Source organism: Microtus oregoni, unplaced genomic scaffold, assembly GCF_018167655.1.
Source record: "Microtus oregoni isolate MIOR12 unplaced genomic scaffold, Mior012 000030F_ref0000283, whole genome shotgun sequence".
Lineage (NCBI taxonomy): Eukaryota > Metazoa > Chordata > Mammalia > Rodentia > Cricetidae > Microtus > Microtus oregoni.
This window is the reverse complement of record NW_024543089.1, coordinates 28,691,839-28,719,334: the sequence shown is the minus strand read 5'-3', so window position 1 is coordinate 28,719,334 and position 27,496 is coordinate 28,691,839. Positions and strand designations below refer to the sequence as shown.

The 27,496-nt window shown below is 37.6% G+C and overlaps 1 protein-coding gene across 1 annotated transcript in view; it reads right to left on the bottom strand.

Moving 5' to 3' along the window:
• Positions 1 to 27,496, bottom strand: part of LOC121465269 (ephrin type-A receptor 6) — a 919,159-nt gene that overhangs the window by 171,239 nt on the left and 720,424 nt on the right. The window contains exon 12 of the mRNA XM_041678454.1: positions 14,837 to 14,962. Coding sequence (XP_041534388.1) covers positions 14,837 to 14,962 — 126 coding nt within the window. The remainder of the gene's footprint in view (positions 1 to 14,836; positions 14,963 to 27,496) is intronic.

Genomic DNA, 27,496 nt, shown 5'->3' with positions numbered 1-27,496 from the left:
ATGAGTCTGTGATGGATGTGGCGTTTTGAATCAGTTCAGCAATTTCTAATGTGCAGCCAGTAAAATGAAGAATCGAAACAAATCTCAACAACCTCAGAACTCTATTACAGATTTAAATCATTCTAGCTTACTTAACATTCAATCATGTCTATATTTTGTCTACCAGGTTGTAAACTTGCAGCAGTAACTCGGATTGACAAAATGCCAGTATTCTTTCTACCCACTTGCAATTCACTACTTCTAAACCCAGTTATTTCATCTATTCTTCTTCACTGCCTGTTTTATAGATAGGGAATTGCAGTTATAATCTCCTCTGGGTTTGATGACAAATGAAATAATTTTCTTATCCATGCAATACTTTCCACAGATATAGGTAATATAAATCTGAAAAGATATAATATATTAAATTATTGTTTTTATTCACATGGTAACTATCAAAATTGGGAAACCGTTTTACTTGTAAAGTGTTTCCTGGTATGGATCAGAACCTCTCCCAAACAAAACTCCTCCTCAATGACTTTGAAACTTACGATATTTCAAATTTATGAATTAAAATTTAAACTTATTTTTAACTTAATACTTTGATCTAACAGTAGTTCTTGAAAATTACACACCTATTGGGTACAGTGTGAAGTTTCAACATACACATGCATTGAGCAATATTTCAATAAGGATAATATCTGTCTCATTAAACCTTTTTTATTTTTTATAGTGCAAACATTTAAAGTCATTTTCCAGAATTCTGAAACATCGAGTCCATCATATTGACTCTGCTGTCCAGTGGCATCAGAACTTCTTGCTCCCATGTGATTGGCTGTCCACTGGCCATCAGATCCCTGCTACTCATCCCAAACGCTGGTCATCACACCCTCTCAGCTTCTCTGAGATATACCAGTCCACATTGCCCAGTAGAGTGAAGGAAGGCAGGATTTATTCTGTTTAACACAGTGGTTTCTAGGTCCAACTGTGTTTTCACAATTTGAAATACTTCCTTCAGTGAAGATTCTGTCATGAATTGGGCAGGAAGCCATTCATGTTACAATTTAGCAGGGGATCTTTGTATTCTGTCTGTGTCCTGAAAATTTTAATGAAGATGAATTCAAAAATAACGAACTGAGTTGTTCAGGGGAGAAAGTTTCAAGGTGGCATACTACAAGTGGTTACTGCTCACTACTCTTAGACTCATAGCTGGATAGAGCAGAATGATGCCTAAAAACTTGCAGTTTGGTAAGTAAAAGGATCTGGGTTAACTTGAAAGTTGCAACAAAGACAAGTACAGACAACACATTTGCGATTTGTAATCATTAAAGAGATTAGAGCTATCACAGAGCACAGAATTCATATTGGGGCAATTAGGAAAGCACCTAGATTGTAAAACTCCACCGATTTGAAGATTCTGGATATGAGTGTAAATGCACTGGATAATAGAACCCTTGGTTAGAAAATGGCTTCCTTGGGAGGCATTTTTATATGTTCACACAGAAAGGTATAGTATACTAATGTAGCTATGGTCTAAGTAAGCCAGGTTAAGGGACAGTAGAATTTGGCCTATGTGGTATTGTTTTTTCAGGCATGCAAAATGGGAGCCAAGATGAGAGTAATGGAAGCTTGCATATAGGATCTAGAAAGTCACTGAGGCCACACAAGTTGTTCCAGGGTCAGATTCTCTGCAAAGAGGAATCAAGAAGCCATTGATTGAAGTTTGTGAAACCTAAGTGACAATTGATATGCTAGGATAGGGGAGATGCCCCAAAAGCAGGCCATTCAATGAGGAAGCAGCAGGTACTGAGTGGATATGACCAAGTGAGACCCCGCTTTCCACAGGCAATAGATCTTGAGGGCTACTGGACACCAGCTGACGTCATGAGACTCTGATGCCCTCTGATTGTTTGCTCTGCTGGGCTCTGATCCATGTTTGGTCCTATTTTTCCTAACTATACTCAGTTCCTGATTTTTGTAATGGGAATAGTCATTTGTTGTTGTATATTGGAATTATGCAACATTTTCTTGGCTCTTTTTTTAATTAAAAGAAAAGTATTTTTTGCCTAGACAAAGAACTACAGGCAGTTAAAGCCTGCTGGAAGAAGGAGAATTAGCCTTTCCCAACCTTTTCAGAAACAACCTTTTTGGTTGTTTAGTATTAAAGTGGTTAGATTTAAAATCATATACACATAACAAAAATGATTGTACTTACATATATCTATGCATACACATATGTACACAATACATAAATACATACATATACATTTTACATACATATGTATACATACATATGTGTGTATGCAACAATAAAACAAAAGGAGTTATCTACTTGAGAGTTGGGGAGGGGTTGGAGGGAGGATACCTGGGAAAGCAAGAAAAATAAAAGGAAAGTGATGTAATTTATTTTAATTAAAATGTATATTTATTCATCAACATACTATTTAGAATCATAACACACAGTAAAAACAAAAGGACATTTCTCAGTGTTTTCAAATTTCTGGCATGCTACTCTGAGTTTTTTGGAGAGAAAAATCAGTATTTCTAGAGATTTCATTTTTATGATAAATTAAAAATTATGATATTTTAAATGCACTTTTAATGGTCTTCATACTCTATAAATTTGAGTAACTAAAATTCTTGTTTAAAGAATAAAATGTGTTGTAAAATACTATAGCCTATTGAAACATTTGCTGAAAATATAATTTAAAACTCAGATTTTAAAACTCAGGTTTAAAAGTTGTAATAGGTTCCTAGCCATAAATAAAGAACATTGAGCCTACAATTCGTGATCCTAGAGAAGCTAAATAAGAAGGTGAACCCAAAGAAAAACATATAGTCACCCTCCTGGATATTTGCCTTCATCAGGCGATGAAAGGAGACAGAGACAGAGTTCCACATTGGAGCACCGGACTGAAACCCCAAGGTCCAAATGAGGAGCAGAAGGAGACGGAGCACGAGCAAGGAACTCAGGACCGCGAGGGGTGCACCCACACACTGAGACAATGGGGATGTTCTATGGGGAACTCACCAAGGCCAGCTGGCCTGGGTCTGAAAAAGCCTGGGATAAAACCGGACTCGCTGAACACAGCGGACAATGAGGACTACTGAGAACTCAAGAACAATGGCAATGGGTTTTTGATCCTACTGCACGTACTGGCTTTGTGGGAGCCTAGGTAGTTTGGATGCTCACCTTACTAGACCTGGAAGGAGGTGGGAGGTCCTTGGACTCCCCACAGGGCAGGGAACCCTGATTGCTCTTCTGGCTGACTAGGGAGGGAGGATGGGGGAGGGGGAGGGAAATGGGAGGCTTTGGCGGGGAAGAGACAGATATCTTTAATAAATAAATAATTAAATAAAAAAAACTTGTAATAGGGGAGCAGCTTCTCAGTGGACACTTTCTATTTAAAAGTTTATTTGGCATTTAAGTGTACTAAACCTTGAGAAAGGATTAAAAAGTCTTACACAAAGCATCCTGTATAGTGAACTCTTTAGTGAGCGTTTTGTCTTTTTATTATGTTTTTTGTTCTTTTTTCTATGCATTTGTTTATTTATATACACGTGTAACTTATAGGCTAAGCTTCACATATGAGGGAGGACATGCAGTTTTCTCTCTAACATTGGCTTACCTTTCTCAATATTACATTTTAAGAATTACTATTTAATTTTTAAAAGTGTGTGTATATCTATAGCATATGTGTATATGAGTGTGCAGATTCTATTGGAGGCCACACACATCCAAGCTCTTGTAGCTTGCATTACAGGCTACATGACATGACATATCAGTCATGACATGGGTGCTGGGAAATGAACGGTCAGCCCCTAGACGAGCATTCCATATTCTTCACCACTGAGCCATTCATTCATCTCTACATTTTTATTTTTATTAGTGTTTGAGAATTTAATATGTATATATAGTGTTTATACTAATTCCACCTCCTACTCCCTCCTAAGTCCTTTCAGACTCTCCAGAACTTTTCCTTCTCTACTTTAAGAGTAGTTTTCACGAGTTTGAATTGTACATATTTACTAGAGTAAATATAATTGGAAGCAACTCTTGAAATTATCTTTTATTTATTGCTTTCCAATGATTTCTTGTGATTTCTTTGGGTGTGTATGCATGTGTATGTGAACATACATGAACATGTGTGCCCATGCATGTTGAGGACAGAGGTTGATGTCAGGTATCTTTCTAAGCTGCCCTCCACCTTCCTCTGTGGGGAGGAGGACAGGATCTTTCACTAAACCTGGTGCTCACTAGTTGTTTAGGCTGGCCAAGAGCATCAGGGTATCCTCCCCTCTCTGACTCATTGTGAATTACAGGCTTATACTAAGTGCATTTTTTTTTTTGGTAAAGGTTCATTTATTTTTACTTGTGTGCATGTGTTCATGTGTACTGTGTGTGGGCGTTTCTATGTGTGTGTCTCTGTGTGTGCACATGTGTGTACATTCATGTTGGTGCCTACAGAGGCCAGAAGAGGGCCTCAAATCCCTGGGAGCTAAGGGCAATTGTGAGTGTCACTCAATATTCCTGCTGGGAACTTAATTCCAGTCCTCTGCATGACCAGCAAGTGCTCTTAATCTCTGAGCTATCTCGCTAGCCCCATCCAGGCCTGTCTTTTAATATGGGTTTTAGGAATCCATACTGAGTTACTCAGGCTTGCAAGTGAAGCATTTTACTGGCAAACAAACAAAGAAAAAAAAACAAACAAAAATCCCTAGGCCTTATTTAGGTAAAAACAAACAAATAAACATTTTGCATAAATAACTTATAAATAAATGCTACTTTTAAATCAATAATTGCTTTATTTTTATTTACTAATTTCATCCTTGTGGCATTCCTATAGTGATTGACATTCCTAGTTTAACAGTTTAAGTAGCATAGCCAGGACTTGAAACAACACTTCCAGAGCCCAACCACTTGTCTTTGTGCATGAATCTCGAAATGACAGTGCAATCTCCATTAGTCATAGCATAAAAAGTCACACTAAATTTTTATGTCTTTCTACTGAAACATTCTGGAAAGGAATTACAGATTATATGCTTCTGTGACAATGTGTGAATACAGACACATTGTATAGCCAGCTTATGTATGAACAGCAGCAAGTAGGTCATAAGGAGAACAGCTGGGAAAGCCTTACACTTTTTTCCTCTCCTACATCCCATTTATGATAATAATTTGTGATAAGTTTATGATAACCATTTTAATACTCAATTATGCATTGCTTTTTTAAAAGTACTTTCCCTCAAATTCTCATAAGGAACGTAAACAGACAAAAGTTTCACACTTGGAATTTCACTTGTTAAGGGGCATATATGAAAGCACTTGAGAGTGGTAATGTAAAAAAAATTTCAGCTCCTCTGTGGGAGGGTACTGGAGATACTGTCCCATGCTGAGTCTTTTGAGAGTCCAGAAAAACACTAGCAGAAAGCTCTGCATTTCCCAGTGGCCATATAAATGTTGTGACTTCCAAACTGTCTTTTTGGTTCTGTAAGTGGTAAGATACATAGTTGTCCAGTTTTCTGTATTATTCCCAACCAGAAAAAAAATAACCAGTAAATTTGAAATAAAAAACAAAAGTCTGTTCTATATATTCAGTATATCCTGGTATGGAAGAACAGAGCCTAAAGAAAACTACTCTGAAATTAACGTATAGTGTCAGTGATCCTTCTCCATTCTCCATTGTCCACCCTGCCTGCCCTCCCACTACCTACCCTAACCCATCCTGTGCCTTTATCCATGCCCCCTTCACACTACCTGCATTCTCTGTTTCCTTGAAATTTCCACAACTGTAATGATTTATGAATTTCTTGCCTTCTATGAATACTTTAATTTAAACACATTTATGTAAAGATTCAAAGCTAAAATTCATATACGAGAGAAAAAATACATGAAATTTGTTATTCTGGATCTGTGTGTCTTTTCCTTATTTATGAGTTTCATTATTTCTTTTCAGTTGGATGTTGAAGGAGGAGCGAGCGGGCCACCCTGCTAGCTTACACCCGAAATAATCACACAGAAATTGTATTAATTAAATACTGCCTGGCCCATTATCTCTGTCCTCTTATTGGCTAACTCTCACTTCTTGATTTAACCCATTTCTATTAAATCTTTGTTGACCACAAGTTCATGGCTTACTGGCAAGATTCTAACCTACATCTGTCTCAGGCTGGAGATTCATGGCCTCTCTCTCTCTCTCTCTGCTCTCTTTCTTCCTCTCAGCATTCAGTTCTCTCTTCCCGCCTAAGTGTTGCCCTATCAAAAGGCCAAGGCAGTTTCTTTATTCAACCAATGAAAGAAACACATAGACAGAAGAACCTCCTACACCAGTTGAATACTATTCTTTTGTACCTATGTATCATATTTCATTATCTGTTTATCAGTTGGTAAGCATATCAGTTGTTTTCTTTTTATGGCTACTGTACATTGAACAAAACTGAGCATGGATGGCAAAGCATATCTCTGTACTAGGATATAAAGTCCTTCGTGATATTTCTGGGAGTGGTATTGGATTTTAGATTTTTGAGCCCCTATACTGATATCCACAGTGGCTTCACCAGTTTGTATGCTCACCAATAATAAATAAATAAGTGTCTCACATCTACATCATCATTTGTTGTTATTTGTTTTATTGCTCTTAGCTATTCTGTTGGGTAAGATCAAATAAATCTTAAGGCAGTTTTAGATTGCATTTCCCTGATGGATAAGGATGCTGAACATTCTTGACCATTTCTGTTTCCTCTTTTGAGAGTGCTCTGTTTAGTACAATCCCCTAATTTCTAATTGTTGGCTGTCTTTGTGTTTAGGGTGCTCTGTGGATGACCTATAAATGGTGCCGGTGAGATGGCTCAGAGGATAAGAACTTCTTCCAGAGGTCTTGAGTTCAATTCCCAGCAACCATATGGTGGCTCATAACCATCTGTAATGAGATATGGTGCCCTCTTCTGGCCTACAGGGATACATGCAACCACTTTGGAAATCAGTGTGGCGGTTTCTCAGGAAATTTGGGATCAACTTACCCCAGGATCCAGGAATACCACTCTTGGGAATATAACCAAGAAATGCCCTATCATAATACAAAAACATTTGTTCAACTATGTTCATAGCAGCATTATTTGTAATAGCCAGAAACATGAAACAACCGAGATGCCCCTCAATGGAAGAATGGATAAAGAAAGTGTGGAATATATACGCATTAGAGTACTACTCAGCGTTAAAAAACAATGATATCGTGAATTTTTCATACAAATGGATGGAAATAGAAAACACTATCCTGAGTGAGGTAACCCAGACCCAAAAAGATGAATATGGTATGTACTCACTCATAAGTGGATTTTAACCATAAATAAAGGACATTGAGCCTATAATCCGTGATCCTAGAGAAGCTAAATAAGAAAAAGAACCCAAAGAAAAACATATAGTTATCCTCCTGGATATTGGAAGTAGACAAGATTGCCAGGCAAAAATTGGGAACTTGGGGGTGGGGTGGGGGTGGGGGTGAGGGGAGATGGGGAGAGAAAAGTGAGAAGGGGAGGATGGGGAGAGCTTGGGGGAATGGGAGGGTTGGGATGGAGGAAGGGTAGATATGGGAGCAGGGAAGTAAATATCTTAATTAAGGGAGTCATTTTAGGGTTGGCAAGTGACTTGACTCTAGAGGGGTTCCCAGGTGTCCAAGGAGATATCCCAAGCTAGTTCCTTGGGCAGCTGAGGAGAGGGAGCCTGAAATGGCCCTATCCTATTGCCATACTGAAGAATATTGTATATATAATAAATAAATAAATCTTTTAAAAAATAAATGGCAGTATAGTTCCTGCATAGAGTTCTGGAGCACACATTCTTCCTTCAATTTTCTAGCTCACTCTTATCCTGAGTAGTCTGTCTTTTTTCTTTCTTTCTTTCTTTCTTTCTTTCTTTCTTTCTTTCTTTCTTTCTTCTTTCCTTCTTCCTTTCTTCCTTCCTCCCTAACCCAATCTTTCTCTTTCCTTCCTTATTTCCTTCCCTCCTTTTCTTCCTCTCTCTCTCTCTCTCTCTCTCTCTCTCCCTTTATTTTTATCTCTAGCCCTGTGCTTCTTGTTCAGCTCATTGCCCTTTGACATAAGAAACTGCATTTTTCAACAAGATCCTGGGACACTTTGGCAAGTGCCGAACAGACTCAGATCCCTACTTGCACCATCTACACAGACAATTAGAATGAAATGAACTTTTAATTCTAATAAGAAGACAATTGCTAAATTTATTATACACAATCTTCCCACCCTGAGAAGTTACTATTTATATCCGAACCTTTGCTGCAAGTTTCACAAGATGTTTAAGTTTTCTTTCTTAAAGTTCAGTTTCGCTAAGTGCACTCTCTGCAAGCCGCCTGTGAAAAGAACCGTGAAAAGCCCACATTGTGTCAGAGTGCGGTTTCCACTGTGCTTTGCCCTACTAAGCCAAAGATTGAGTGCTGAACGGCAATGTATTTGTTCCAGAGCTGGTGTCTCTCTTACTCATGTTCTTAAGTGGCCCAGCTGCCCAACAGGGCATGCATTGCAGCCTGATGGAATGGCTCTCTAGAGGCAAAGAGGTACTGGAGCAGCCAGGACCCTTTGGTGTTTCTAATTAGGGAGAAAACATACGCACAAAATAACCCCACTCAATGCCAAGATTAAATGCTGATTCACATGGAGACTCAGCTAAATTAGCAAACGGTGTAAGGCTGTTTAGAATTTTCTTTGTAAGAAGAAAATGATTGTTTTTTTATTTTTGACAAATCCTTCAAAAGAATTGAGCACATCTTTAAATAGAACTAAAATAAATGACATCTAATCTAGAATAATAAACAAGATCTCTAGGTGCTGGGTACGTTTTTAGTGAGACTTTAAGTAGTTATTTAAGATTTATATTTTTTTAGATTCAAACTTATTCAAATGATAGTAAGATAAAAAGAAGCTTTTATGTTAATAAGAAAGCTTAGCCAAGGTCAAAGGCTAACGCTTTTTAAAGATTGTGAATAGACACATATAAATGGAAGAGAGATTTATTTAAAGGCGCTTTTAAGATTTTTCATGTCTTTCTGGCAGATAAGAACAAAAGCTCAGAGCATGTTCAAGAGTTTGCTATCAAATGTACTGTGCAGGTGCTTTCTTCCTTTTTTAAGGCACCATCAGTCTATATACTAGCGACAGTATACTCACTTCTCACTCTGAGCAGGACTTTGAAAGCAGAACTAGACACATGCTCCCTTTTCTGAGTTTCAGTCTGTTCAGTGACACCCTGAAACTTACAGAATGCATGCCCATCTTCTTAGGAAAGAAAGTTAGCCTTCTGCTAACTTTCGGTGTTCGGCATGGCTAAAGAAATGCCATGTTTTCAGTTTTGTTACAAAAGATGACTCTTACCCCTCCCCACAAAAAAGAAAAGAACCAAAGTACAGCTGTGAGGAATCTGAATCTGTGTCTTGTATCACTGGATCATGTGACTTGTCCAGAGGATTCTTTCATTTCATAACCCATATTCAAGTTTCTCAAGTGTAAGATTTGCAGGTTTTAATAACATCTGTAATTCAATGTATGTTCCTATTCTGACTTTTTAAAATTCCAAATGCTATTTTGAACTTGTCTTCCTTAATTTTAAATCATTTCCCTCCCTTTGTAGTACTTTTTCTTAGGTAAGTCCAAGAACCAAAGCATGTGCCTGCTCTTTTAAGCCCACTGAGTTTGAATAATAATCAAGCTAACTAAATAAAATCTGGATCTTGATCTGGTTTTTGATTGGTTATAAAATACATCCTAAATGGGTGATTAAAAATAACCCTCAAACTAAGCACCCATACAAATATCTTACCTAAAACTTCCAATGTTGCAAATATTTTACCTAGAACTTACAATATTGCAAATATTTTACATAGAACTACCAATGTTACTTACAAATATCTTACCTAGAACTATCAATGTGGCAAATATTTTACCTGGCGCTACCCATGTTGCAAGTATTCTTCTAAAAGCTTAGCACTGCAGTCCCAGCTGTTGACTTCCTCAGGCTTTGGCTGCTTGGGTTTACTGTCCTTCTTTGTGTGACCCTGTTCCTCATTGCTTCTCTCACCAGAGGAGGCAGTAATCATGCTTGCCTGTCTTGCTCTGCCTGAGTCTTTAACTTTGTTTCCCTTCTTCTTTGATACCATTCTTCTGGCTTTTCTTTTGAAGCCTGAAGCTATAAAAACTTTAGGGAAGGAGAGTTCTTTAGAAAAGAGCGACAAACAACTCTTGAGTAGGGACAGAAGTTGGTACAGGGTCGAAGTCATGGGCATAGCAAGGATGGAAAAAACTAGAACTTGGTGCTACAGAAAAAGGGGTATCTTTACTATAGTACATTTGAGTAGCTTATATGGAATTTTCTTGTACTTTGCTTTTACAGTTCCCTTCATTTCTTGATCTAAGCAGGCACACTGACACATTCACCCATAATTCATCCTGGGTAATTGGCAATATTTACAACTGCAAAATATACAGCAGATACACACCTCAGTTGAATAATAGGAGTTTTTTATCCTGGGGATCTTCTACATATATAGTATATCCTGTAAGGGGTTTTTATACTAAGTACAATGATAATCTATTAAGGCAATTTTTTGTATGCACTTTGGAAAATTAATTTAATAATTATAATCATCAGGAGAACAATTTCTAGTAGGTGTTGCTTTAGTAGTAGTTGTGTAAGTGGTTGGGTTTGGAATATTTCAGATCAAAGTCATTTCCCACCCTCTTTAGCATGCCTGAAAATATGGAGACCAAATGTTTTAATTTGATTATTCTGAACTACTGTTTGTTCACCTTTAAAATTTAATGTATACTTTTCCACTGTTGATTTCCCATGGTGCAGTGAGTTCAAACAAACTGTTAGATTTCCTTAACAGATGGTTTACTCCACCCCAACCTGCCACTTAGTCATAATCATTCATCCTATTTCTTTTCTGCATCCTCTGTACAGGTCCAGAGCTAAGAATATTAGCATCACAAGGCATGAGACTTCTGCTACTTCCAACTCATCTAGTCTAATTTTAACACCTAAACTATATATTTTAGACTGAATAATAATACATACAATATTTCCCTAGCTCCATATCAGACAGTATTCCACATGAATCAGAGAAAGGAATGATATTTGTTAAATAGGCTGTGGAGAAATTGTAATATTTATTCAGCACCGTGTATCCTTTGTTGTGAAACTGACAGTGCCGGAAGGTTAGCGACTTATACAAAGTTGGGCTGTGAACCCTGTTGCTACTGTGGCTAGCCAAGGGCAGGAGTGCAGGCATAGAAAGGTTTGGATCTTTGAATTTAAGAATGATTAAAGTCTTTTTCTCTGAAAACAAACAAAGTGATATTAAATATCGCTAACTATATGCCTAGGAGCCACACATCTGGTTTTGGAATCACTGTGTGTTCACATTTACACTGTTTTCCAGTTTCAGGTAGGCAAAGAAAGAGTCTAAGTAAGTTGGCTATTTTGTCAAACATGTCAGACAGTGAAGACACTCTCAAAGGCAAATGAGGAAAAGAGTCGTTCTTATGGTACAGACAGACAGACCGAGATGCTCTGGAGTAGCATTGGCTGCTAAGTCTACTCACAGAGGAAATATTAGGGAGATTTCCAATGCCCATTTGGTTTTCTGAACTTACCCATTTAAAAGTCCTACTCGCTGCCACATGCCATTGGGCATTAGTCAAAATATCCCAGTGAACTCAGAAAAACAAACCTTTCAAATGACCTTTCTAGAAATAAGAAATACACAAATGACTGATGGTTTTTACACAAATAATGACAAGCTTGTCTATTTTCTGGTTCTCGTGATCTAGTGATTGTCCTATGATTGAAGTTCTGTGTTACAAGTAAATGCCACAGTAGAAATATTGCCACTTCACAGCAGGATGTGATGCAAAACAAAAGATCAGTACAATCCTTCCACATAAAACATAGCTGGGCGACTCATTTAAATATGATTAACAGGAACTAATTAGCATCAGTCCTAGAACAGGTCTTCTAATTCTTCACTGGCATGGGAAATGTGTTGAGAGAATAAGAAATTATGTGGCATATAATCACTTAGTAGATACCCAGCGGGCATTACACTTCAGCTGGTTCTGGGAGTGTCCCCGTAGCTACGGGAAAGGAACATTGCTTCCTGTCCTTGGTTTGATATCCTAACCCTGAACGAACATCTGATTAGATATTATATGACAGGGGAATACTTCAAGGTATTAAATGCATGGAACAAAAAAATCTTCACTTGATGACTGCAATATTCCTGTTAACTCAAGACAATGAAGGAAATTAGCCAGAGTGGAATGAGAGGAAATACAAATCACCTCTGAAAATGCGGCATTCTTAGCTGTAAGGTAAGAAAATGTACAGGGATTATGAGAGGGTTATGAGTCAGGAAAAGTGAGCGAAGTTGATTTCAGTTTGAAGGAACAGGAACAAGTTGAGATCTATGAATGTTTCATGCAGCAATTTTACTTCACCTGATTTGTATGTAAGTCATGAAAACGGAGTGGAGTTTTTTTTCTCCTATGAAAGCTGGAGGCAAATTTGGCTTAAAGCCTGGAAGAATAGAGCACTGGGGGCTCTCAGATTCTGCTCTGGAAGCGAGTTTTGTGCTTATATTGTTGAAAGATCATCTTCCTTCTGTCATTCCCAATGGCTAAATGACAAGGGCTATTTCAATTTTTTGCTAGTAATGCTGAATAATTCAGATCATTGTTAAACTTCATAATGTCATTTTTGTCAGATATATCTAAACTTACCAGATTTCCACTAATGTTAAGGACTAAACCACTAAACTACTAATTGTGTTTATCTACTCAACTCTAACCTGGGATATATTAGTTATATAAACTAAAGCTTCATTTTAAAAATAGTCCACAGAGAAACCACACATACACTGAGCATTTTACAGAGCTGATTGACTCATTATAACTTTAGAGAAGTTGGATTTTGGAAGTCAAAATTAAATACCTTGAGTTATCTTAGCCAATGACTCTTTATTGTCCATGTTATGAGTGAACTGTGGGAAAGAAAACAGATCCTTACCTTCTACCAATCTAAAACCCAAGGACACCATCAGATAACATGGGAGGCCTATGGCAGTTTCCACTTTACTCTAGCTGCCTGCTCAGTGTTTTCACTGATGCATTTAAAAAGTGTCTTGATTGAGGACTTTCTTTGTTTTGTGACTAAAAACCTTCAGGAGGGGGCTGGAGAAATGGCTTAGAGTTTAAAAACACTTGCTGTTCTTGCAGTATCCACATGGCATTCACAACCCTCTTTGGGCAGCAGGCACTCCTGAGGTGCATTGCTATATGTGTGTATACATATACATAAAATGAATCTTAAAAGAAACTATTTCATCACTATCCTTGTTGGAATATGGTTTTTGGGCAATTTAAATATGCAGTCCTGGGTCAAGGTCACTCAGAGTTCTTTCCATATTAAACTATTTCTCATTCTATTTGAGGTGAGAATTGTAATTTTTCTATGTTACCAGTCATTAGTTATGAATATAGTTTAATTGATGTATGACCTTTCCCCCTTGTCACTGGCAATGACGCTAAAATTTCCCCATATTATCCTCACTGTTCTATTTCTCAGGACATAAGGGGTAGAGCACCATCAGAATTACAATTACTAGTCCTTTAACTTGCATCACTTTGGTTCGTAGGATAATACTGTCAGTCATAAAGTCTCTAGGCACAGCATCACCTGGCAACAATAAAGAAAATGACATCAAAACCTATTAACTGCTAGCTGATTTTTATATATCAAGATTAATTAGATGGCAAGAGGAAAATATCAGAATAATTACTAGAACAGTTGGCATTAAGAAAACCGAACAAATGTATATCTTGGAACTTTTTAAAATTTAGAATTCCCAGCCATGCCATATGCTCCATTATCCTCTACTATCCCCTGGAATACACCTACAGCATTAGCATAATTTATACCATTGCCATTAGTTATGATAAACACACAAGAATTTTGATGTAAAAAGTCGAGTCAACATTCATATAAGTGCAAAGTAGGTCTGCATCATTGGCTGTGGTGAAGGATGACAGCTCTAAACTTCACTGAATGATAGAAAGAAAGGATTTATGATAGGGATGCATGAATATCTCATAAAAATTTTTACTAAATTCTGAAATTGAGGTTTAGAATGTGAGATATGCTATTTCATATTTTTTGTCAGTTTATTATTTTTAGAGAGGACTGACTTTCAATTTCTTTTTCTTTCCTTTTTTTTTTTTTTTTGGTATTTAGAGACAGTCTTTTTCTATGTAACAGCCCTGGCTGTCCTAGAACTTACTTTGTAGACCAGGCTGACCTTGAACTCTCAGAGATCCACCTGCCTCTGTCTCCCAAGTGCTGAAATTACAGGCATCCATCACCAAGCCTGATTTGAATTTTAATCTCAAAATTTTCTTTCAAGTTTTTTTAGTATCTGGCTTTTCTTCAAATCGTTTTCCTTTAGTGAAATGGAACCTTAATTAGATCTCTATAGACTTGTCCAATTCCTCTTTTTGTCAGCATACTGAGTTTTCAGTTCTCTTTTGTGGTCCATTCCAAGCAGCAAGGTTACTCTAGTTCTTGCTTATGCAAACTGTATGCTAAGTGGGTACTTGGGGGTGCAAGCCTTTTACCCCGTTTTGATTCTATTTCACAGCACTAGGTGTCACAGATGTTCTTCCTGCATTGCAAAGAGCCACTTGCATTTATTCCCCATGCCTTTGAAAGTATTCAGTTTGCATTATTTCTCTATAAACTGTGAGGAGAGTTCTATTGCTCGCTATGGTGATGGAGGAGTGTACTTGGGATACCTACCAGCAGGAATCCTGGGGGGCAGAGATCCTCCCGCTGTCACTGGCTGTGGGGCCTGGATGCTGTTTAGAAACCCAGCCCTCAGGAAGCTGGGGCAGAAGGCTTCCATGCCAATTGCTGGGAAGGATCCTTGGAAAAAATAAAAAAATGTTGTTAATTAAAGGCTTACTCATGGAAAATTTAGTAATTGTTTACATGCAATTAAACTTATAGTCAATAATAAAAATAAATCTCATTTCAAATCTCATTAATGTTTTAATTCTAAAATTCAAGTATTGGGATATACTTTTTCTCAAAAATTTATAAGACAATTCTATTACATTTTAAAGAAAGAAAGCTCCACTTAGCTAGCTATAATTTTTTTATATAAATAAATTCTGTGTATATTAGTCAAGGTTCTCTAAGGAAACAGAACTGTGGAATGTGTGTGTGTGTGTATTTACATATATATTGGATTTTTTAAAATGTCTTCTTACATGCTGTGTTCAACAGTCCAGCTAGTACAATAGCTGTCTATAATGGAAGGTCCAAGAATCCAGTAATTGTTCCATCCACAAGGCTAGATGTATCAGTTGGTCTTCAGTATATACCAGAATCCCAAAGAAATAGGCTCTAATATCAGTGAAGGAATAAACTTGCCAGCAAGAGCAAGCAGGCAAAGAGTAAAAGGTTTCTTCTTCCATATTCTTTTTTTTTCTTTTTAATTTTATTTAACTAACATATTTTTCCATTTATTTTACATACCAATCAGTTTTCCCTCCCTCTTCTTCTCCCATCCCCTCCACTTTCCCACATACCCCTTTCCCATTCCCATCTGCTCCTCTTCCCTCTCAATTCAGAAAGGGGTAGACCTCCCATGGGCTTTCACAAAGCACGGTACATCAAGTTGGGGCAGGACCAAACTCCTCTCCTTCTGTTCAGGTAAGCCAGCATGGGGAACAGGTTACCAAAAGTCAGCTAAGCACCAGGGAGAGGTCCTGCTCTCACTGTTAGAAACCATACTGAGAGACCAAGCTATGGGATTGTCACACAAGTGCAGAGGGCATTATCATCTTGATTCATTATCTAACTATAATTAAAGATTTAAAAGTAGCAGAATACTATACTATAATAAACCATCCTCCCCCCCCCCCTCTCTCTCTCCCCCTCAGAAGGAGCTTCCCACGTAACCTTAGCTGGCCTGACTGGAACTCTTTCAGATCAGGTTGGCTTCAAATTCATAGAAATCCACTAGGCCTCTGTCTCTGCAGTACTGGCATTATAAGTTATACACTACTACACTCAGTTCAAGATTTCCAAATCTGCATTTAGTTCCAAGAGTCAGGCCATGGAATGGTGCGGCAGATATGAATATATGTCACGTCATTTGTATTACCCACATCTACATGAATGATAAAGATGAAGAATAATAAAGATATTGTCCCAATAGAATCTGAAACCCATGCTGCACCAAAAAGAAAGAATCCAGGAGTAGACCAGAGAGTACTCTGTCAAAACTTCAAAGAACAGTGAAAAACATGTTTTTTTCTTGTGACTGCATAGCATATTCATCACGGATCACAAATAGCTCCTGTGTAAGGTCTCCCCCAAATGTATTTTCTGTCCTGCTGTGTACTTCATCATTGCTGGACAACACAGTCACTAATGGTGCCATTTCACTTGATGCCAGATGGGTGTTATCTTATATATGCACATAACATTTTATTTAAGGCCACAAAAGAAATGATATTGTTATAACAGAAAAATATTGTAAGAAGCACAGATTTTATTATATGTCATGAAAACTAAAACAGTTCATTTTAGCTGACAATGGATTTATTAAACCTGAATAATAGAAAGATTGGTTCAAGTATGTTAGACCTCAAGAAAAAGAATAACTTATTCACACAGAAAAACAAACAAAAAGATATAAATGAAACAACCACAGAAGCAACTTAGAACAAAGCCGTCTAGAGCAGTGCTTCTAAGCAGTGAAAATACATTGCACATTTCAAGATGTTGTCTCATTTTTACTACTTTTGACAGCACCATAGGAAACTACCAATTTAGAAAAGATGCTCATTATTTTAACTCCTTGAAAAGAACTAAATACAAACATTACTTCATTGCTATGATTACATTTATTACTGTGCGCTGTTGTGACAGCTGTCATATCTAATAGCAACTTTCATTCTTCTCAACTTACTGCACCTTTCATGATGGCTTTTTTTCTGTTTCTTTACCACGGTTAAAAAGGTCTTTAGTTTATTGCAGTGTCTGTTTCTTAAAATACTATCACCTTATGTAAAGGCTAATAAAACCCTGTAAAAGTGCTGTGCATGGATACATATTCTGCTGAAATCAGGCATTATGTGATAACCACACTTTATCATTTCTCTTCACTCATAGGGAATCAAATTTAAGGACTTGTTATAGATGGGATATACAATGCCCCCACAGGTGTTTGTTTTCACCAGCCTGTTCCTTGCTGGTGGGGTTATTAGGGAACTTTCTAGAAATTTCAGCAGGTGGCACTTAACTGGAGGAAGGGGATCGCTTGGAGCAAGTCCTTGGGGGATATCTTATCCTTGGACCTTTGCTGTCTCTCTCTGTTTCCTACACACCAACAGATAAAAGAATAGCCTCTGCCATAAGTTCCAGCTAACAGGACATTCTATCTGAGAACATGGAGCTAGGCTGAAATCCTTGAACCCAAATAAATCACTCCTGTCTTTAATTTCTTTTCTTTGGATGTTGCCACCGCCACACTAGAAGTCACCAACACAGGTTTGATGTGAAATGATTTTAACAGGCTCAGTCAATTGCTCCAGTTGCTCATACTCTTGACTTTTATTTTTTAATTGTGAGACGTATTAATAATTTATTTTATATCTAAAGTTGCAATGTCCAAAATCTATAGCAGGAGAGTTGTCATTTTTTGAACATTTGGTTTTAGTTATACTCAGTGGAGTAAGCATTTATTAAATATTTATAACATGAATACTTGCATTTCTGGCTTGTTAGTATCTTGAGTCTTTCATTAGAACAGTGGTTCTCAGGGTCAGTGGCACATGCACACTTATGACATCATAAATTAGGATGGTGAAGTTATTATTGGTGCTTAATATATAGAGGGTTGGGGCCTTGCAATATATAATGTACTGCCTTGAAAAGAAAAACTGTCTCTATAGGCTAGTAGCATCCACTGTAAAACATTATGCTGTAGTGAAATATGATTATTACAGAAGAGGAGGCAGAAAGATTGTAAGAGTCAGAAGACCAAGATGTCTGTTGCAAGCGTATGTCTTCCATATATGATAGGGAAGCTACACCAATGAAATTTCAAAAATATAGTTATCAAAATTAGACCTGCATAATGACAAGACTGACTGATTTGCAACCACATATGGGGAAAGCTCACAGGATGCCACGCGTAGGTGAAGAGCTATGGGTTATTAATGGCTGCCGAAAGAGGGACACAGTCTTCTCCAGGGGCTAACTTTCTAACAAGTTATTCAGTCTCACGTGGTCATCACTAAACACATGTACATTAAACATTACTACTAAATGTACTCTGCAGGTTTTATGAGCATGCATATGCATGCATGTGTGTGCATATTTGTGTGTGAGTATGTTTGTATGTAATAAAAGATGAAGAAAGGTCACGGATTTGAGACGGTGTCAAGGTGAAGAGCAGAGGAGTTGGATGGGAAGACAGAGGGGTACAGATGATATGATACAATACTTGTATATGAAATTCTCAAAAACATTAAAGATTTGTTTTCTACTAGTGTATATAATGAGGCAACACCCCAAAATGGCCAAGTTGACATGGCCTGCATCTGACATCTGACTTGATAACATAATTGAGAGTTACTTATGTTTTTATGACTGAAAGTTAGCTGGCCTGCAGGGTAACTATTTTCAATAATTAGAACATATTTGGTGCAAACTCTATGAAACAAAATCTCATTTCTAAATTGATATTGCAGCAATGTCTCTGGAACGACTTTGCATTAAAAATTAGGTGTCACTGGGTATTTGTGTAAAAGTAACACACAGTGGCAGAGAACTCTGAGCTTCCACTTCTTCATTTCTAAAATGAAAAGGTAATGGATGACACCTCCTAGGGCTCATTTTCAGGATTTAATTGAAGCAAATCATCACATATATAAGGCAGTGCTATCATCTCACTATTATTATACTAATTTTAAAAAATGCTTAAGGAAGGAAATAAAGAAAAAGATTGATGAAATTTTGTGACTCCTCCTTCTGTGTACATTCATAAATCCTTAATTAAAAAAATTAAAATCCATGTTTAAACACTACATGTCAGTCATTTATTTTTATGCTAAAATGTTAAACAATAACACAACCATTTGTTATGCAGTTTCTTCATAGTACTTTTGCTAAGTGACAGTTTTGCAAGCCATCACTATGATCTATGTGTAGAAATCCAAAATGCTGACTTAAAGACGAGTACTCCAGAATTGAACTTAAGAAACATGTTCCCATGCATGTGGCAAAAATACAGCGTTTTGTAATGATTATAGAAGAATGTGTTATTCCTATATAGGTGTTCTCAACCACATATACATGTTAGGAAAAGTAATAAAGCCCAAGGGGCAAGCATATTATGGAGTGTCTACACTTTCAGCTCTTGAAATGAATTTTTTATCAAATATATTATGACAAGGAAGCATTAAGTAATCAGATATAAATAGAAGAGACTATACACATTAATAAATATTAAAAATAAGGATTTACTAATAACAAATAGTTACAAATAAGTGGCATTTTATATGTACCTCTGTGAATTGCTATTATATTGTCAAAATAAAATGAATGAAATTAGATGTTAAATTATTAAAATCCACTTTTATATCCTTCCTTCCATTTTTCCTTCCTTCGTTATTCCTTCGTTTATTCATTCGTTCGTTTGTTCATTCCTTCTTTCCTTCCTTCCTCTCTCTCTCTCTCTCTCTCTCTCTTTCAACCCTTTCTGGCCTCCAACTCACAAAGATCTGCTTGCCTAACTGCCTCAAAAATGCTGGGATTAAAAGTGTGTACCACCAAACCTGACTCTATATTCTGTATTTTAGAATAGCACAATAATATAATAACACAATGAAGTAATTTGCATCTATGAAAAAATAGATGAGCACAATCCATACAGCAGACACTTGCAGCTCAAAGATGCTTGCTGATTAGATATGAACAAATTAGTAGAGCTGAGGACTGAGTCTGTGATCATCAGGAAGGATCCTTTACTTATTACAATTACTCATGATAGGAGCAATGTAGCTGCATCTTAGATGTCACCTTATGACTGGGTTTTGGATTAATGAATGTGCTTCTGTTCTGCAGTTAGAACACCTTCACTATGAAAATGGAACTGCTAAACCAAATGCTATCCCAAGTTTTGTTTTCACTGAGGTACACCCACATCTGAATGCTCAAGATTCTTTACTTGAGCAAGACAGAAGATATTCCTCCCTCCAGCACATTAGTTCTTTCTTTATTAGACTACATAACATCCTTTTATTGCTTCTGGATCTTGTGTTTTTTTACCTACATGTCTTTCTTCTCTTTCTCAGTTACAGTAATTTATAGCACCACACATTCTTTCTTCCTCTAAGAAGACGGAAGTCATACACTTTTACGTCAAAGAAAATATTTACTAATTTTCTACAACCAGGAAGGTGACTGAAGATTCATAAAGTTAGACCATGACTGAAGAGGAACAACCCTAGGAAGAAGATCCATCTTTATGCACAGCATCAGCACAATACAACCTTAGGTTATAGAGACCTTTGCTTTGGTTCCCTCACTGATGGTATACATGAAGGCTGAGATGCTCAACCTATATACATTTCACTATAAAAAGGTTTATGCTTCTGGTGGCACTTGAGGCCAGCCAGACTGGTCTTCTGTAACTGTGATCAGAAGGCATACAGAGGATAGCTTCAATAAATGTAAGTTGAATAAGTAGGCATAAGAATGAAGAAATTAAGCGTGTCATATCTTTTCTTAGGCAAGAAACTCCCAAGGATCTAAAGAACTTGCATGCCCAATTGCTTTCTAGTCCAAATTATTTTCTCTGAAGGGAAGTAATTTTTGGTTAGACTTAGAATATGGAAACTTTCCTCCTTCCTTCCCAGGGAAATACATGCAACCTGCCTAGAGCCCTCCTTGTTACTTAGCTCTGCTGAGTCTGTGGATGATAGCATGGATATCCATTACTTAACAGCAAATATCCACTTATGAGTGAATACATAATATGCTTCTCATTTTTGGTCTTAGTGGTCCTAGCTTGGACTTCAAGTAATGGGGGATAGGGAACCTGATCTGGGCATCTTCTGTCACCAAGCAAGGCTTTCAGTGATGGGACTGGAACACCAACCCAGCCAAGAAACCTTCAATTTACAACTTGTCCTGCCTGCAAGGGATATACTGGGGCAATGGTGACACAGAATTTGTGGAGTGGCCAACCAATAACTGGTCCAACTTGAGACCCATACAATGAGCGGGAACCCATGCCAGACTCTGTCTGGGTGGCTGGGAGCCAGAAGCTGGATGAGTCAGAGACCCAGGATAGTACCAAACACAAGTGACCTAAAGAAAGTTAGTTCATGAAATGATTTTTAATGATATTCTGCTATACTCTTAGATTGGTGCCTAATTCAATTGTCATCAGAGAGGCTTCACTCAACAGTTGATAGAAGCAGAAACAGAGACCCACAGCCAAACATTAGGTAGAGTTTGGCGAACTCACAGTAGAATGAGAAGAAAAATTGTAGGAGCCAGAGGGGTTAAGGACACCAGGAGAACACAGTCTACATAATCAATAAAGGAGGGCTCATAAGCACTCATAGAGATTGAATAGGCAATCACAGAGCCTACATGGGACGGACCTAGGTCCTTTGTATATATAATATAAGTCAGTAGCTCAGTGCTTTTGTGGGACTTCTAACAGAGGGAGTGGATGAGGCTCTAACTCTTTTGCCTGCCCCTGGGACCCTTTTCCTTCTACTGGGTTGCCTAGTCCAACCTTGACATGAGTGTTGGTACCTAGTTTTATTGCATCTTGATATGTTATGTTCAGTTAATATCCCTGGGAAACCTGCTCTTTTCTGAAAGGAAATGAAGTAGGAGTGCATCAGGGGAAGAGAAGAGGTGTATACGGGGGAACTGGAAGCAGTGGAGGGAGGGAAAACTGTGATTGGGATATATTGTATGAGAAAGAATTAATAAAACAAGTTCACCTTCCTAGAAATGCACGGAGGGGGGAGGACCTAGGACTTACCACAGGGCAGGGAAATCTGACTGCTCTTTGGGCTGGAGAGGGAGGGGGAGAGGAGTGGGGGGGAGGGGGAGAAGGGTGGGAGGAGGGGGAGGGAAATGGGAGGCTGGGAGGAGGAGGAAATTTGTAAAAAATATTAAAAATAAATAGAAAAAAAATAATAAAAGAAAAAAAATAGTGAATAAAAAAAAGATCATTTTAAAATTATGACCAATGATAAGTGAATTTAACTAAGTTTCTAAAGTTCATTATATTCTAAAATATAAATTGTTTTCCATATACATAACATAAACAGGAATGGAAAAAACAAAAATATATGGGAAATTTTGAATGAATCATTCATTCATTTCTCCTTTTGTTCATCTACTGATGTTCACTTATTCAGCCAATACCCATTAAAGTATGACCTCTGGTACTCCTATATAATTAAAAACAAATAAGAAAAGTATTCTTGTGACACTATTGCTTTCTGGAAAAATTATAATCTAAGGCAAAGTTACAATTACATAATTTGGTTCATTTTCTAAATTTATTTTCATGGAAATAGTTCTGAAGGTAAATCAGTATTTTCCTCTGTAGTTGTACACCTAATCTCAATGCAGATCCTTCAGAACATTTTAAAATTAAAAATCAAGGTGATATTTTGACATTTTTAGTCTTTTAGGTCATAGTAATATAAATATTAGAGATCTAATATTAGAGAGTAAAGCATGTACTGGCTTTGTGGGAGCCTAGGCTGTTTGGATGCTCACCTTCCTAGACCTGGATGGAGAGGGGAGGACCCTGGACTTCCCACAGGGCAGGGAACACTGACTGCTCTTTGGGCTATAGAGGGAAGGGGAGAGGAGCGAGGGAGAGAGAGGGAAATGGGAGGCAGAGGTGGGGAGGAGGCAGAAATTTTTAATAAAAAATAAAAATAAATAAAATAAAATGAATTTTTATCTTTTTCTCAGTTATTTTAAATGATATAATGAAGACTGTTATGATTTGTTTAACTATAGCACTAATAAGGAGAATTTGATGGAGGCGGGTCTTGTATCTTATCTGTTGCTTTCATTGGTTAACTAATAAAGAAAACTGCTAGGCCTGATAGGACAGAAAATTAGGTAGGTGGAGTAGACAGAACAGAATGCTGGGAGAAAGAAGCTGAGTCAAGGAGTCACCATGGTTTTCCCACTCCAGACAGACGCAGGTTAAGATCTTCCTTGGTAAGCCACCTCATGGGCTACACAGATTATTAAAAATGGGTTAGATCAATATGTAAGAGTTAGCCAATAAGAGGCTGAAACTAATGGGCCAAGCAGTTTTTAAAAGAATACAGTTTCCGTGTAATTATTTCGGGGCATAAGCTAGCTGGTAGCCAGGAGCCAGGCGGCGGGGACGCAGCCCTGCTGCTCCTATTACTACAAGAATTAAAAGATATTGAAGCTGTTTAAGACTCTTCTTAAAAAATGTATTTTATCTATCTCTAAAATAAATATTTTAAGATAAAATATTTAATGCCTTAGTTTTCTTACTGAGAAAGTGATGAAGTTGATCCAGAAAACCTTATCATGTTTCTTTTATTCTGAAATAATTTGTTCACTTAATGTTTTTTCCATTTGTTTCTTTGAATGATTTTTAAATTTTCCCCTAGTGGGGTTAATGTCCAGTGGTCTAATTTATATTTAGTGGGCCAAGGGAAATTAATTACCAGATAAGTGACCTGAATAAATTTATTATCTGTTAATAGGTATCCCAAACTAAGTAGTAAAAATTGCTATGTCTGAAGCCAGGCAGAACTTTGAGTTTCATCTTCATTAGCTTATTAATGTAGGGTGATTGGGAGCCAGTAAGAATGAATACATTGGTTTATTGTGAAGTGTGTTTGGGAGTATCTATGTGTACAGGAAGGATTCAGTTAGTCCAGGGAAAATGCTTTTCTCCTCCCCCTTGACCTTCCAAAGTCTATGATTTGAAGCTTATATTTTATTCTCCACCCTCTGTTTTGTGTCCCCTGCCTACAATGCCTTTCTCTCCTTGGCAGACATCACTTCCTTTGTGAGACTGTGCTTAAATATATCTGGCAAGAATTCAGTTTACGCAAGCCTCTTTGCCTTCTATATAATCTTAAATACTGCAACAGAGACACAACATCACCATAGTTACCGTGTTTATTTTTCAGTTTGTGGTGCCAAGCTCAGATGCCTTTAGGGCCTTGCCAGGTGCAGTAAATAAGTAAATCAGCTGGTCACAAAGGCATCTGGATGAACTGAGGGTCAAAGCTCTGACTAAAAATTAATCCAAATGTTTAAAAAATATTTTGAAAAAACAAATGGCACCCATCTCCACTTGTAACTAACTAGTGACTCTGGCTTATACATTTGTCCACCCCACTGGGTTGTGACCCTTACTAACAGGGGTAAGGAGATAGAATGAGGGCTCAGAGGTTAAGAAAGCATCATGCTCTTGCTAGGGACCCAGATTTGATTCTCAGCACACACATCAGGCAGTCCATACTTACCTGTGGCTTGATTTTCTAAGCATCCAATGCCTTTAGACCTCAGAGTGTACCTACACACTTGTGCACATAATTTCACTCAGTTACACACATAAACACACATACACACAAAATTAATAAGTGTAAAAATATTAATAGAGATGAGTAGGTCATACAGTTCCTGTTGTCCTCCACACACTGTCTCCTGCATCTGTTCAATGTAATATTTATCAAGCTGAAATAAAGTTTTCTTTGTATACACAGTCCATAGGCAGTTTGACTTTGAAGAAACAAAAGACTAAATTTTTTTTCTATGTTGGAGCTTTCAGAGCTATGTATACTTTCATAATATACATAGCCTCAAAATATGTATAATTATCAGAGTTTAATGAGGCTCATATTTTTCTACTTTAAATGCTCATGAAAAATGTTCCTAGTGTATAGGAACTGGCGAGGGACTTGGAATCTAAAGTCTGAATGTCCTAAGAAACAATCTGTGAAGTAATGAACAGGTTAATGAATTTGGAAACTATGTCCCTCTGACTGAGCCCCATGATGTCTTGGTCAACGTATTCCTACCCAGTTGTTGTCTTCTAGGCTCACAGTTTTATGCCCTTTAAAGAAAAATGGAGGGGGTTTCTAAACCTCAGATGGCAAAGAGTCAGCCAAGGATTGTTAACAGAATTTATCAGCGTGTAAGGGAGCTAGATCTCTTTAGCTTGATAGTCAAAGTGCACTATTTTTTAATATTTATGAACTGTTGGTTCATCTGCCACTTTATTACCACAAGGCTTACACATTTAGCACACAAGAAAAGAGCTCAGGAGGCAGGCTGCCTTTGTACCTGTTCCTGCATAACATTCAAAGGAGGCTGCAGACTAGACTGGTCATCATGGCTCATCTGTACTACAACTATGGCTACATACATGCCATAGTTGCTCCAGTATACAAGGTTTAAAAGAGAATGTGGGTATTTAGATTTATCCCCAGATATGAGGAAATGCCTGTTAGCATTAGCCACAAACAAATGTGTTATGCATATCAATCATTTCTTGTTTAAGACTATTAAACATTTTTACAGTGTTAGGTCTTTTAGGTGAGATGGCACTAAATTGGCATGCGTTTGGCAGCAAAGTGTGACAGAATAAATGGAATTAATCATCAGTATGCTGAACACTGATTGACATAAAAATGATCATGGAACACAATCATTTTATAAACAATTGGAACTGCCAACAGAGACTAAGACCAAGTTGGTCTTTTGCTGGAACACCTGTGTGGCAGACTGGGACCATTGTGGTAGTGCCTTGGCAAAAGCAAGGGCATGTGCGCTTTCTTAAGTAGACACTGTCTGCTTGAGGTCAGCATGTGGAATCTTCTTCCCAACTCTTGCCTATACCGTGCAGGGTTCTTATGTTGAGATGGATGCCTGTTTTCACGGTTCTGGTGTCTTCTTGTGCCTTTAATTAACTTTATTCCATCTCAAATTCTTGAGCTTGAGTACAAACTCAGGACATTAGAATTGCTTCAAAATCCTTCCCATTTTACTCGATATGTACCCGTCGTTATTTGCATGCATCAAATACCCCTTCTACAAAGTAAATACGCATGCCTTGGCTTTGCTGTCTAGATATGACATTGAAACACCACCTCTGGGAAGAGTGTAGATCCTGAAGCTAGAGACATCTAGTGTCACAGTTTTGTTATGCTGTAGTTTGCACATGATTTCATGCAAATCCCTGAAACTCTCTGAGTCTTACTTTTCCTTTTAATGGTGTAGAGGAAATACTATACTATGAAGACAATTACATGATATGGTGTTTTTAAGGGACTGGGCACAGAGTAGTCACAAAAGGCCTTACTACCGCCACTTTCAGTGGTTTCTTATTTTCACTTACAAGTAACACATTTTTCATTGTAGTAGAGTTATTTCTCGTTCATGACACATCTTATTTTAAATTATTTGCAGAAGTGTCTCATTTTTATATTTTCATCAGAACTTGGCACACTATAAGGCATGAAACATTGAACTATGCATGCAGTTGACAAAATGGGACTAACAAAACTTGCCTGTGTTCTTTGTGACACTGTTACTGGTGATTTGATATCGGTTTTTAAAGGTCAAGTAACAAATTCATGCAAGCGGTTGCCCAAGTTAGAATATCATTGGAGTCACACACACACAAAAAAAATGACATAAAGCCACACTCACCAGCTAATGTTTTGTTCTTGAATTCACAGGCAGAGGTGGGGACAGTAAGTCACACTTTCAGCTAATAAAAACAGCTAATAAAAAACACGCCCTGACTGCACTTCCCTCTGCTTTTGCATATGTGCCCTCTCTTGTTTAGTGTGTAAGGGGAAGGAAGAAGGTTTTGACTGGGAAGTACTCGGATGAAGGGTAGGCACAGTAGAAAAGATTCTAGTCTGTGAGGAGTGTGACTGAATGAGCTTTCACTCTCTAGGGGCCTCACTCTAGATGGAAGCCTGAAGTTGCTCTGCTTGCGTGTGTTTGGCAGACAGGAAACAATGGTGTGCCGTGCTCTGCTTCATCTAAGATCATAATGTGAAATGGTCTTGAAAAGAGTTGGATATTACATACTTTAATGCACTCTAAAAGTTTTATTGTAGCTTTCCATTTTAAAGCTCGATACCATTGAGGACTATATTAATTTAACTTTCTGATCTAATCTGAGCTAACACTCATTCCTGATGGGAAATGAGGAAGTGGGAACAAACTCAAAGCGGTCCCTGTCTTAATATTCTCAGCCATGTTTACTGGGCATGCTGAAACAATACCTCCACTCACCATCTTTGCTGCTTCCTGCTGTGCCACTGGGCTTACTCTGGGGCCATCCTTGAAAGCCTAGTAGACTGACTTCAACATGAGGCTCCCAGTACA